Genomic DNA, 13,014 nt, shown 5'->3' on the forward strand with positions numbered 1-13,014 from the left:
TCGAACCCAGCCCTAGTCTATTTAACTGACCATAGTTTTTTATGCATTTAATTGAATCTCTTATAAAAGACAATTTAAACCTTACAATAAAACTCTATAAGAGCATCTCCAAATGAGATGTCAAATTCAAAACACCAAATTGAAATTTGATGGCTAACCTGGTATTTTAACATATTGTCAATATTTTCCTTCCACACGATATGCCAAAATTTATTGCTTCATTTATGTTTTTTTTTTAAACAAAATAATAAAAGTTTGGGTTGTTGTTGGTTTAAAAATACTAAAATATACTAAAATCATACTTAAATATGCTAACATTTAAGATAAGACATGTTGAATGCCTTTGGAAACCATATTTGAAGGCAGCGTCAATTTTGACATTTCTTTGTCCGTGTCAGTTTAGTTTTCTTTTTCATGTCAGCTTTGACATTTCGGTTGGAGTAAATGGTACACCATTTGTTACTGTATTATGTCGATGTGACATTTTTGACACCTCCTTTGAAAATGGTTTAAGAGTTTTTTTATCGAACTAATATGATTAAGATCTAATAACTAAAATCCCGATGTATCAGTTCAAATCTTCAATTCGAATTTTCAATTTGTAACCTACGTTTTTTGCTCTGGAGTTGGAGCTTGCAGCCATAGTACTAGCTGGTGACAATGGATGGTCAATTAGGAAGTACACAAACTTTTATTGAAACATGAAAAGATAAAATTGTTGTCCATAATATTACATTTTAGTAGTATTTCTCTACATCTGTAAGTTAAATGTATGTGTTTGACTCTTAAGAATAACGAGTTGATAAATACAAAACATTACGGTTTCTTAATTATGTGGCTCTGCCAGAAATTTTTAGCTGTTAATGTAAGATATCGTGTATATTGATAGAAAATATAAAATAAAACTGCTTAATATGGCAATTTGAGAGTGGCGAGATTGTCCGTGTCAACGATGCAATGTTTTTTCTGCTATGAAAACGGAATAAATTAAAGTGATTGACTTGAAAGAAAAAGGAAAGAAAGGAAGAAAGAAACCATTGCATTTGCATATCTGAAAATAGGAAAGGAGAGATACTGATATTTGCTGGGGATAGAAAATGGCGGGTTTCCCTCAGATGGCTGTGGATCACATTTCGCGTATCAATATCTGTCAAAGCTGTTTAATTTCCACTTTTATCAAAACCATCAATTTGCAAATTTGCACTTAATAGCTACCTCCTTTGTTTTTATCTTCTGCCTTCCATTCTTTTTGTTTATTTTGGAAGGAATCCCAGAACTTTTCTAGACAAAAATTACATTTCTGTTACATATGCATGCATTTTCTTTTGGGTCTGATTTTTTAGGGTTCACATTGGAGAATCTATATATAAACACGCATATATATATTATATATATGCAATTCCATTATACCACAAGGTTAGTTTTTACTTTCCATAATTCTGGTTCTTGTTTTGTTTGTTGGGGTTCTTATCCAAAATTTCATTAGGGTTTTGTTAGAAACAGGTAAAGAATACATACATACATATACAAATATATATATATATATATATATATATGTATGTATATTGATGCGTGATATTTTTTTTATTAGGGTTGTTAAGTTCATGTTCTTGACAAAAAAAAAAAAAAAATCTTATGGGATTTATTCTGGGAGAAATTAGGTTCTCATCTTTCCTTTTGCTACTCTATTGATTAAAATCCTATTCATTTTCAATTTTTGATCAAGGTCCTTGGGTATTAATAACATCATTAATTATTTCAATAATAAAATATTTTTTATTTCTAAATATATTCATTTAATGTTTAAAATGTTACAATTAGTATATTTATATTTATGACTAAATTTTTTATCATATATTTTTAGTTTTAGTTTGTACCCATTTTTAATTTGCAACCCTTTTTTATTTATACCAATTTTATTTTTAGTTTTAATTTGTACCCATATATTAATTTCTTTTTGTGCCCATATTTTTTAAAGTTTTATTTGTATTTATACCCATATTTTTTTTAAATTTATTTGTACCCATTTTTTATTTTGCCAAATGTACCCATGCTAATTATATGTACCAATTCATGTAATTTTTTCAAATTTTTAATCTTAAAATGTACTCATTCTTAAATATATCAATTTGTTATATGTAAAATGTACCCTTTTTTTATATATAAAATCTATTCAATTTTTTTCTAATCCATTTTTAAACTTATATGGGTACATTCTTTTTTCTTTGATTTTAACATGTATCCATGTCAAGTTTAATAGAAGAAATTTACTAATGTTATTAAGCCTACTTTTTTTTTTTGTTTTTTTTTTTTGTGATTTTGAAGAATGTACCCATGTTTTGATACAATAATTTTTTGGTTAATTTTGATGAATGTACCCATGTTTATATACACACACACACACACAATAGTATATTTATATTTTAATATTTTTAATCGCACAAATTATGGTTTTTTTTTATTTAAAATCTCATTTATATAAACAACTAAAATTTTTCATTTTTAATTTAAAAAATATAGTAACGTACATAGAAATAAATTATCACATTAATTTCAGGGGCTTCGATAAAAAATTGAAAACCAACAAGGTTTCAATCAAATAATATTCATAGCTAGGTACCGAATCCAAAGTCTCCCCTTATTCTGATTCAAGGGATATTTTAATCTAGAATAAAGAATGGGGAGGGGTATTCGAAGTTGAATTTGGGTGCCGAAGGGGAGCATGCTGCACTAACAAACTTGCTTACGCCCAGGTCTGCAATATGGGCTTTGTCAAAAAACAAGTAGAGTGTATATGCATAGATGTTATGTGTGTATGTATAGGCATAAATTTTTTAGATCTCATGTTAATTGATTTCTATCATTCTATGTATGTGTTTTGATTGTGGAGAATGTGATGAAGCAGTGATGCCCGTGTTCGGAGATGGAATTCTTGTTGATTTCTTGGCATAGAGTTTTTACTTCCACCTCATGGATTCTGATAACCGTTACAACAACAACAACAACGACGACAACAATAGTAGAAACAACGATGCCGCCACAATAAAAATCAATTCCCATGCTGAGGTCGGTTATAAACTCTTTAGTTGTATATGGTATCGAAGGCATTTTCTTTTGCTAGCAGTGATAATTTTCGGTAACAAAGATTTCGGCTCCACAGATGGGATCAACACAGCCCAAATCAGTGTTTGAGTTCGAGGATCAGAGCCTAGTTGGGGGTGAGAAACATTCCTTGGATAAGGCTCCCCTCAGGGATCTTTATTCTGGTGGTGCAAATAACTGTTGTCCCTATGTCATGAAGAATAGTGTGGTCGATAGCATCAGGATTGTAGTTTTCTCTACCAAAATTAATTTGCTCATGCCTTTTGGCCCTTTAGCAATCGTGGTTGATAAATTAACCGGCCATCATGTGAGTTTTCACTATCTTTTTCTGCATGTGAAGGTCTCGGATCATCACACGATTGTATGCCTAGTTTATTTGATTCTTTCAACGCATTTCAGGGTTGGGTCTTTCTTTTAAGCTTGTTGGGAATCATACCTCTGGCTGAGCGATTAGGGTATGCAACGGAGTAAGATTTCTTGCATTCTCTTTGTATACTCTTTGTTTACAAACAGAAATGGTACGAGTGGAATCCAACAGCCATGTCTGAACAGCTATCTAGTTAACTTGATGTATTAGAAAACAACATTTGTTAGTGTTTTAGCATATTAGGGTTTAATCTGCGAGCACATGAGACAGAAGTCCATATCAACTTACCTTGCAATCAATATGCATTATTGAGTTCCTAATACAGCTTGGCTTCTTTTGATGCAGGCAACTGGCTTGCTATACTGGACCAACAGGTACGCATGTTGTTAATGCAAATATCCGTTTTTTCCATTTCATAAGTCTTCATAAAGCTTGAAGTTTGAGTCACTGATCAATGCCAGATTCCATAAGTCTTCATATAGCTTTTAAGTTTGGTTTGAGCACTAAAATTTCCTCATCTAGCCGGTACTTCACCTGCATCACATGTTTCCTTTCACATTTAACCCTAAAATTTGAAAGCGGTTGCACTAACTTTACAATTAGTATCCATTTTGTTGATCCAAAAATGTTATCCATAAATCCAATCATGACTTAATTCTGCAGTTGGAGGTCTTTTAAATGCCACCTTTGGAAACGCAACAGAATTGATAATATCAATTTATGCTCTGAAAAGAGGCATGATTCGTGTTGTTCAACAATCCTTACTAGGCTCAATCCTATCGAACATGTTGCTCGTGCTTGGATGCGCATTCTTTGCTGGTGGACTTGTGCATTCACACAGGGAGCAAGTGTTCAACAAGGTATATTTCGTCTGTGAAAAAGAGCACTTTGTTATTTGGTTTTATTTTTTGTATTCGATCTTCCATATCTTTTTCTCTCAACTAAAGTTCAAAGTTTCTATATTCTCAGGCAACTTCTGGAGTGAACTCTGGATTGCTATTGATGGCAGTCATGGGTCTGCTCTTTCCAGCAGTACTGCACTCTACTCGGACAGAGTTGCACTATGGGAAGTCTGAGTTATCTCTTTCGAGATTCACTAGCTGCATTATGCTCGTCGCCTATGCTTCATATCTGTTTTTTCAATTGAGAAGCCAGCATAATTTATATATTCCAGTTGATCAGGTTGGTACAAGTCTTTGCCAATAAGGACCTCAAACCGTGTTACTAATTCTTATGCTTTCACTGTTCAAGTGTGTGACGAATTTGATTAAGTGGAGTTTGTGCACTTTCTCCTATATGTGATCTAATGGTGTATATGAATTTGGTACAAAACCAGTCAGAGAATCATACTGAAGAAAATTCAGACGATGAAGAGGCTCCTGAGATCTCTAAGTGGGAATCCATAATATGGCTATCAATTCTAACCTTGGTGATTTCAGTCCTCTCGGAATATTTAGTTAATGCTATAGAGGTAATACATCTTGTTAGATCATTGTCTTATCCTACTAGAGTTTTCATCCTATTATTTATACCTCCAATTTTAGATGATTTGAAATTTTTATAGTATTTTTGTGGGGTTTGTTGTGAGGAATGTCTTGTGTTTCTGTATTTTTTTTTTCCAGGGTGCATCTGTTGCAATGAGCATCCCAGTTGCGTTTATTAGTGTTATTTTGCTCCCAATTGTTGGGAACGCAGCAGAGCATGCCGGTGCTGTTATGTTCGCCATGAAAGACAAGCTTGTAAGTGGTTGTCCTATCGGTACAATCACTCATGATTTATCATTCCTTGTTGACTTTGCCTCAATGTTTCGTGCAGGATATAACTTTAGGAGTGGCAATTGGCTCATCAACCCAGATATCTATGTTTGGAGTGAGTACCAAATATCATATGTATTTAGACTGACATTTACTATGATTTGTTTTTTGGGTACATATATGTGATGGCGTGTTGATTCTGTTAATGCTTTCATATAATTTGTCTGTTCTTCTTTCTTGCTCAACAGTTTTCCGTTTTTCCTGGATTTCTGCAGATTCCGTTTTGTGTGGTGGTTGGGTGGTTCATGGGGTGCCCTATGGACTTAGATTTCCAACTGTTTGAGACAGCGACACTTTTCCTAACTGTTCTGGTGGTAGCCTTCATGCTGCAGGTTCGTCATTTGAGCAAACCATAAATCTTTTCGTGGCACAAATGCAATAGAAAGACATGAATTTGTTTCCTTATATCAGCACTGCAGCGACTACTTATCCTATACATAGTGTGTATAAATGGATTGCATTTGAACTTGCAGGAGGGAACATCTAATTACTTCAAAGGACTAATGCTCATTCTTTGCTACATTATCGTCGCTGCGAGCTTCTTTGTACATAGAGATCCTAAAGCGATACGTGAGTCCTCCCCTCAATTTTCTCTCAAGTGACCAGTGGATAATTTATCCGACTTTCCATAGTTTTGAAGGATTGTTTTTTCTGCTTGCATAGTCAATATAATGCATAACAATTGGGCTCCTTTCTTATCAGCAAAAGTCTAGTATTTTCTTACTTGTGACTTCATGCACATTCTCTCTGCAGAGGATAAGCCCCAGAACCCGAAGCAGTAACTGAACCATCGAAGCAAATGATCAAGGACGAATGCTCATAGTTCATGTCATGTACTGAAGAAGCAGAGGTTTTGCCGGCAGGCCTCCCGAAATCATGATGATTAGGAGTAACTTTTTTGGTCATGCCGGATAGTTTTGCATGTCGAAATAGTACACCTGATGCCGGAAAATGTGTTGCCAGTTTCCTCACTTTGCCTAGGCCGCCAGTGGATGTATGTATTTCTGTCCCAATGCAACATTGGAGCAGAGAAGAGAGAACTGGGTATTATAGGATTAAAATTTTAATTTGTTGCTCATTGCTAAAAAAAATAGGAATGGTATGTAAAAGATTCAGCAAATTAACTGTTGAGAATTAAGCTGCATACTAACTCCAACCTGCATATGATAATCCTGTAGCTGGACTTGAAGAGGAAGATGAAATCGAAGAAATGACAAAGAACTTACTATTTGTAGTAGTAGCCGTTAGTCTTTAAATTGTAACAGCTAGTTTACTTTCTGTTTTCAGTAAGTTTCACAGCTAGTATTCCTATCCTTTGGAATCGTACCGTCACTGGATCCATTCCCAAGTGGAAGGATCGTAGCCTCCGATGGCTTGAATGGCTAGAGATGAGTCCCTGTTTCCTAATTTGTAGGATCTGAGTTTTTGACCAAGTTAGGATTTTATAACTGTTTAATAGCTTCTTCGATTTCAATCAAGAAAGATACTTTTTCTCCTCTCTCTTTCTGCATTCAAATTCTCTGCAATATTATCAAATCTGTGTGTTCAAAGTTTCAACCTTTATCTTTGTTATCAACCTAAATCACATGCCTGGCACCATTTCAACATGGTATCAAGGCTCTAAGTCTGATTCCTAAGAAGGGGCGATACTGTAAATTTCTTTCCTGGAAAAACAAATCCTAGAAAGGGTTAAAGGTGGTTCTTTTATCATCATCTCTGTGCTGCGTTACCTGAGAATATGGCTAGATCAAGCTCCTCCGGTGGTGACTTACGAACACCACAGCTTAATGGCTCAAACTATGATTTTTGGGCTGTCAAATTGGAGGCCATTCTCATAACTTACGATTTATGGGATGTGGTTGAAGTTGGCATCCTTGAGCAACAAATTCCTAGAGAAGAAGGCTCTGAGGAACAAGAAGAAAGCGAAACTGAACACGCTCTGGTTGAAGCTCCTGCTGTCTCAAAAAAAGATAAAATAAAAAATGACAAGGCTCTTAGCCTCATCCAAGGAGCAATTTTAGATGAACTTTTCCCGCGTTTCACAGGAGATAAAAAGGTTAGAGCTGTGAAATTACAAGCCAATAAAGCTGATTTTGAATATTTAAGAATGAATGATGTTGAAATTTTGGATGATAATTTAGCTCGGTTCTTTGAAATAGTGAATAACTTGAAATCACTAGGAGAGGATGTGACTGAGAAAAGAATTGTTCAAAAATTGTTAATGAGTTTGAGCAGGAGATATAAGTCCATTGCTTCTATTATAGAAGAAACTAGAGATCTTGACACAATCAAAATAAAAGAAGTGTTAGCCTCAGTTAAGGTCCATGACAAGAGAGAAGATTTGCATGATGAAAGAGACAAGTATGTAGGCATTGAGAGAGCATTTAATAGTCTTAAAGCTGGGGGAAATGGATGCTACATGAAACTTCAAAGGGTCACAAGGCAAGCCAAACCAGAAATGGGGGCAAAACAAAAAGGGGAAAAATTGGTCTCAAGGAAATAACTGGAACAATGGTAGTGGTAACAATTGGAACAACACATTCAATTCTTACAAAAGCAACCTACTGGCAGTCATGGAAATAGGAAACCACTATGCCAAGTATGTGACAAGTATCACTTTGGTGTATGTAGATACAAGGGGAAGCCTAAATATGGTAAGTGCAACCGATTTGATCATTTAACCAAAGATTGTGATAATAGTAAGTAGGTTACAAATTGTGTAAAAGAAGAAGATACCATCACTTGAACAATGTTGTATGTTTGTCATGCAACTTCAATTGCACCAAGCAAATTTGCGTGGTTTGTTGACAGTGCTTGTAGCAATCATATGACTTCTCAAGAAACTCTACTCATCAATCTTGACAAGTCAGTGACCTGTAAAGTGAAAATGGGCACTGGTGATCTTGTTCAAGCCATAGGAAAAGGAACACTTGTTGTTGAAACAAAAAGAGGAAAAGATACATAAATGAAGTGTTGCTGGTTCTAGGTATAGATGAAAATTTGTTAAGTGTAGGTCAAATGATGGAACATGGATACTATGTTTTATCTGGAGGAAATGTTGTTGTGATATGTGATAATAACAGTCTTGACAATGTTGTTGCCAAAGTTATTATGAATGGCAATATGTGTTTTTCTTTGTCATTGGAATCAATAAACTCAATGGCAATAATAGCATTAATAGAAGAAGATTCATGGATTTGGCACAGGAGATTAGGACATTTGAACTTTAAAGGCTTGAGGAAGATTGCAGCAAACCAATATGGTGCTTAGACTACCTGAGTTCTCAGAAAAGAAAGAAGTATGTGAATGATGCATGTATGGTCAAAGTCACAAAGAAGAACAATCCACTTGAGCTCGTGCACACAGATGTGTGTGGTCCAATGCAAAATGAGTCCATAGGTGGAAACAGGTACTTCATCACATTCATTGATGATTATTCAAGAATGTGCTGGGTATATTTTCTTAGAAACAAGTTTGATGTGTTGAATGTTTTCAAAAAGTTCAAAGCATTTGTTGAATTACAAAGTGGATTCAAATTGAAGAAACTAAAGAGTGACAGAGGTGGAGAGTACACATCACATGAATTTCTAAACTATTGTAGTGATATTGGTATGGAGAGGCAATTGACTATTGCCTACTCTCCTCAGCAAAATGGTGTTGCTACGAAGAAGAATAGAACTATTAGAGAAATGGCAAGATCCATGATGGCAGAGAAGAAGATTCCTGTGAGATTTTAGGCTGAAGCAGTTGGCACTATTGTGTACTTGTAGAATAGGTGTTACACTACTAAAGGAAATGACAAAACTCCATTGGGAGCCTTTACAGAGAGAAAACCAGGTATAAAACACCTGAGAGTATTTGGAAGCATTTGCTACAGTCACATTCCCTTAAATATTAGACAAAAACTTGATAAGAAAGCTAGTAAGGGAGTTTTCAAGGGTTATGGCAACTATGAAAAAGGTTACAAGATCTATAATCTTCAATCTAAAAAGATTGTTCTCTCAAGAAGTGTTTTATTTGATGAGAACAAGTCCTGGAACTGGGAAAATAGGTAGGTTTAAACAATCACCTTACCACTCAATTTGGAAATGGTAATTCTGAAGTTAGTGAAGCTGCTGGGTCATCTTTTGAAGCTCAGAGCAATGATTATCTTAGTCTAAATCAATTAAACTCTGATGATGAGCATGTTTCTGTGGGTAACAATGGAAGCTTAAGTTCAGGTTCAACATAAAGCAACACACATGTGAAGCTAAAAAGCTTGGAAGAAATCTATACTAGATGTCACATGTGCATAATTGAACCTAAAACCTATCATGAAGCTGTTGAAGATAAAGCATAGCAGGAAGCAATGAATGCTTAGATGGAAACAATTGAGAAAAATGAAACTTGGGAGCTAGTAGAGAGACTTGCAAACAAACATGTCATTAGAGTCAAATGGGTGTTTAAAACCAAGCTAAACTTGGATGAGACTGTCTAGAAACACAAGGCTAAGCTTGTAGCAAAAGGGTATGCACATAAACCTGATATTGACTACAATGAGACCTTTACCCCAGTGACAAGGTTAGATGCAATTAGAATCCTTATTGCACTTGCAGCACAAAAGGGTTAGAAGTTGTTTCAGTTAGATGTTAAATCAGCTTTCTTGTAGGGGTGGGTTCAAAAAACCGAAAACTGAAAAAAACCGAAAACCAAACCAAACAGAAAAAACCGAACCGAACAAAAAAACCGAATCGAACCGAATTCTTTTGGTTCGGTTCGGTTTTAGTGATCTAGAAACCGAACCAAACCGAACTGAACCGAATTAATTAAATTAAATTATTTATTTAATTATTTGTTTTGGGTATTATTTTCTAAACCCAATTTGTAAGTTAAAATGAGCTAAACCTAATGTGTTGCCAAACTTTAAGCTCAAAATATAAAAACTCTAAACCCTAACCTATTATTTATCCCCCATATAAGGTTCCGGAACCAAACCTCATCCTGAAGTACCTACATCCATCTCCATAGCACTGTCTACTTCTGCCCTAGCTTTCTTTTCCAAATCTACTCTCATATAACATGTAATAGAATCCATAAACATTTATTTTGGGTAGATTACTTGGGTAATTTGTGATGGAAACGAATCCAACACACACTAAATAAATCCACCCACGCATTACTTTTACTAATCAAGTTGTCAACATGCAGTTACAAGCAAACAACCTTGATCTTTGAACAACATCATACAATTTAACTTTTCTAAGTCATTTGTACGATTTTTGTGTTGTGAGGTTGTTAGTTTGGACTTTGGAAGACTTGATTGATGATTTTAGTTCAACTTTAAATGTTTATTTTCATTGTCTTTGATTCTAGTTAGAATGCTTATGTTATGATTGTGTTGGATATGTTAAAATTTAAAATTTCAATGTTTTTCATTTTTTGAAAAAAAAAATAAAACAAAAAACCGAAACCGAACCAAAAAAACCCGAACCGAACCGAAAAAAATCGAAAAAAAAATGAACCGAACCGAACTGAAATTTCGGTTTGGTTTCGGTTTTGGTGAAAAACCGAACTGATTTAAACCGAACCCACCCCTACTTTCTTGTATGGAGTGCTTAAGGAAAAGGTTTACACAGAGCAGCCATAAGGTTTTGAAGTGAAAAATGCAAGTCATAAGGTTTACAAATTGAAGAAGGCTTTATATGCCCTAAAATAAGCTCCTAGAGCCTGGTATAGTGAGATTGATACCTACCTCACTAGCTGCAATTTCAAAAGAAGAACCAGTGAAGCCACTGTGTATACCAGAACTGATTGAGAAGGGAAAATGATCATTGTCTCTATGTTGATGATATTGTTTATACTGATAGCAGTGATATGTTGCTCAGTGATTTCAAAAAAGAAATGATGTTGAGATATCAAATGACAGATTTAGAACTCCATCATTTCTTGGGAATGAGAGTACTACAATCTGATCTTATTCATCAAAGCAAATATGAAAGTCTCTTCTTGTGAAATTTGGACTTGAGGATTGCAAGTCAATTTCAATTCCTCTACCTATTGGTGAGAAATTGAAGAAAGTTAATGGGAGTGAATTGGCTGATGAAGGTTTGTTTAGAAAAATTGTTGGCAGCTTGTTGTACTTGACGGCAACTAGGCCATACATTATGTTTGCAGCCAGTTTATTATCAAGATTCATGCATGGTCCCATAAGGAAACACATGGGAATAGCAAATAGGGTCCTCAGATACATTCAAGGCATTCTCAACTATGGCATTGAATTTGCAAGAGACAAAGATGCAGTTCTAATTGGATTTTGTGATTCAAATTAGGCTGAAAGTGAAGATGACAGTAGAAGCACATATGGATATGCATTTAGTTTAAAGTGGAGTATTCTCATAGGCCTCAGTGAAACAAAACATTGTTGATTTGTCAACTGCAGAAGCTAAGTATATCTCAACAGCAGAAGCAACAGCTCAAGCCATTTGGTTAAAGTTTGTTTTAGATGATTTTGGTGAAATGCAAACTAATCCGACTCCACTATTTTGTGACAACATGTCTGCAATATCCATAGTCAAGAATCATGTCTTTCATCAAAGAACAATGCACATAAATAGGAAGTATCACTTTATAAAGGAAGCATTACAAGAAGGATCAATTGATGTGCATTATTGCAGGAGTGAAGAACAACTTGCAGATATTTTTACAAAAGCTTTGTCCAAAGACAGGTTCAATTGCTTGAGAATGAAACTTGGAATGAAGCCAGTAAGCCGCTTTGGAGGGACTGTTGAGAATTAAGCTACATACTAACTTAAATCTAACCTATAGATGATAATCGTGCAGTTGGAATTGAAGAGGAAGGTGAAATCGAAGAAATAAAGATCTTACTATTTTTAGTAGTAGTCGTTAGTCTTTAAATTGTAACGACTAGTTTACTTTCTGTTTTTAGTAAGTTTCATAGCTAGTATTCCTATCCTTTGGAATCATACTATGTCACTGGATCCATTTCCAAGTGGAAGGATCATAGCCGCCGATGGCCTGAATGGCTGGAGATGAGTCCTTGTTCCCTAATTTGTAGGATATGAGTTTCTGACCAAGTTAGGGTTTTATAATCGTGTAATAGCTTCTTCGATTTCAATCAAGAAAGATACTTTTTCTCCTTTTTCTTTTTGCATTCAAATTCTCTGCAATTTTATCAAATTTGTGTGTTCAAAGTTTCAACCTTTATTTTTGTTATCAACCTAAACCACAGGCCTAGTACCATTTCAACATTAAGGACTATTATTTCCCTGATATGGCTGTTAATCCAAAAAAAAAAAAAATATTAATAATAGAAAAATAAAAACTTGTACGTTTTTGATTTTTTGATTTATTTATTTCAAAATTTTGATTTTTTGTTTCATTTGGATATTCATATCATGTGGATCAGTATAATTGTGAACTCAAGATTTCATGGCAAATTTCTTCCCTCTTGAATGATATTTAGCCTTACTTGACACATCCCGACCCGGAATATCAACTATGACTCCGAATCGAGCCTTGCTGGCCAACACCTGGAAGGTGACGGAGCCATAAAGTGTAATGATGTGGAAAAAGTGAATAAATTTAAACCTAAAAGTGCCTAAATACAAGAGTGCGCTATGAGAAAAAATGAACCCATTTCACACTTGATATCAGAGCATAAGTAAAGTACAGTAGAGTGGATTGAAAATCATACCATCGAAGGTAATCTCCAATACCAAGACTTGCCACGAA

General features: G+C 34.7%; 1 protein-coding gene across 8 annotated transcripts; it reads left to right on the top strand.

Annotated features, from left to right (window-relative positions):
• Window positions 1-1,059: 1,059 nt before the first annotated feature.
• On the top strand, window positions 1,060-6,783 carry LOC103405254 (vacuolar cation/proton exchanger 3-like). 8 transcript variants are annotated; one of them, XM_070817576.1, is made up of 13 exons: window positions 1,060-1,416; window positions 2,906-3,066; window positions 3,146-3,409; window positions 3,502-3,557; window positions 3,815-3,843; window positions 4,238-4,329; window positions 4,439-4,651; window positions 4,806-4,940; window positions 5,092-5,208; window positions 5,285-5,338; window positions 5,499-5,615; window positions 5,757-5,853; window positions 6,037-6,783. In XM_070817576.1, the coding sequence occupies exons 2-13, from the start codon at window positions 2,971-2,973 to the stop codon at window positions 6,063-6,065; spliced, it is 1,299 nt and encodes a 432-aa protein (XP_070673677.1). In that variant the 5' UTR covers window positions 1,060-1,416; window positions 2,906-2,970; the 3' UTR covers window positions 6,066-6,783. The 8 variants fall into 8 exon arrangements, with proteins under 8 accessions (XP_070673677.1, XP_070673674.1, XP_070673676.1 ...); XM_070817573.1 differs by having other exon boundaries at window positions 1,061-1,416; window positions 4,133-4,329; XM_070817575.1 differs by having other exon boundaries at window positions 1,062-1,416; window positions 3,502-3,569.
• Window positions 6,784-13,014: the final 6,231 nt, after the last annotated feature.

This window comes from Malus domestica, chromosome 17 (assembly GCF_042453785.1).
Source record: "Malus domestica chromosome 17, GDT2T_hap1".
Classification (NCBI taxonomy): Eukaryota; Viridiplantae; Streptophyta; class Magnoliopsida; order Rosales; family Rosaceae; genus Malus; species Malus domestica.

What these genes read in the sequence shown, in the direction of transcription:
- LOC103405254 (XM_070817570.1), top strand. Translation starts at nt 2,971, where the DNA reads ATGGATTCTGATAACCGTTACAACAACAACAACAACGACGACAACAAT. An exon ending in ATTTAGTTAATGCTATAGAG is followed by an intron (nt 4,941 to 5,091) that starts GTAATACATCTT and finishes TTTTTTTTCCAG; the next exon opens with GGTGCATCTGTTGCAATGAG. An exon ending in CCCAGATATCTATGTTTGGA is followed by an intron (nt 5,339 to 5,498) that starts GTGAGTACCAAA and finishes GGATTTCTGCAG; the next exon opens with ATTCCGTTTTGTGTGGTGGT.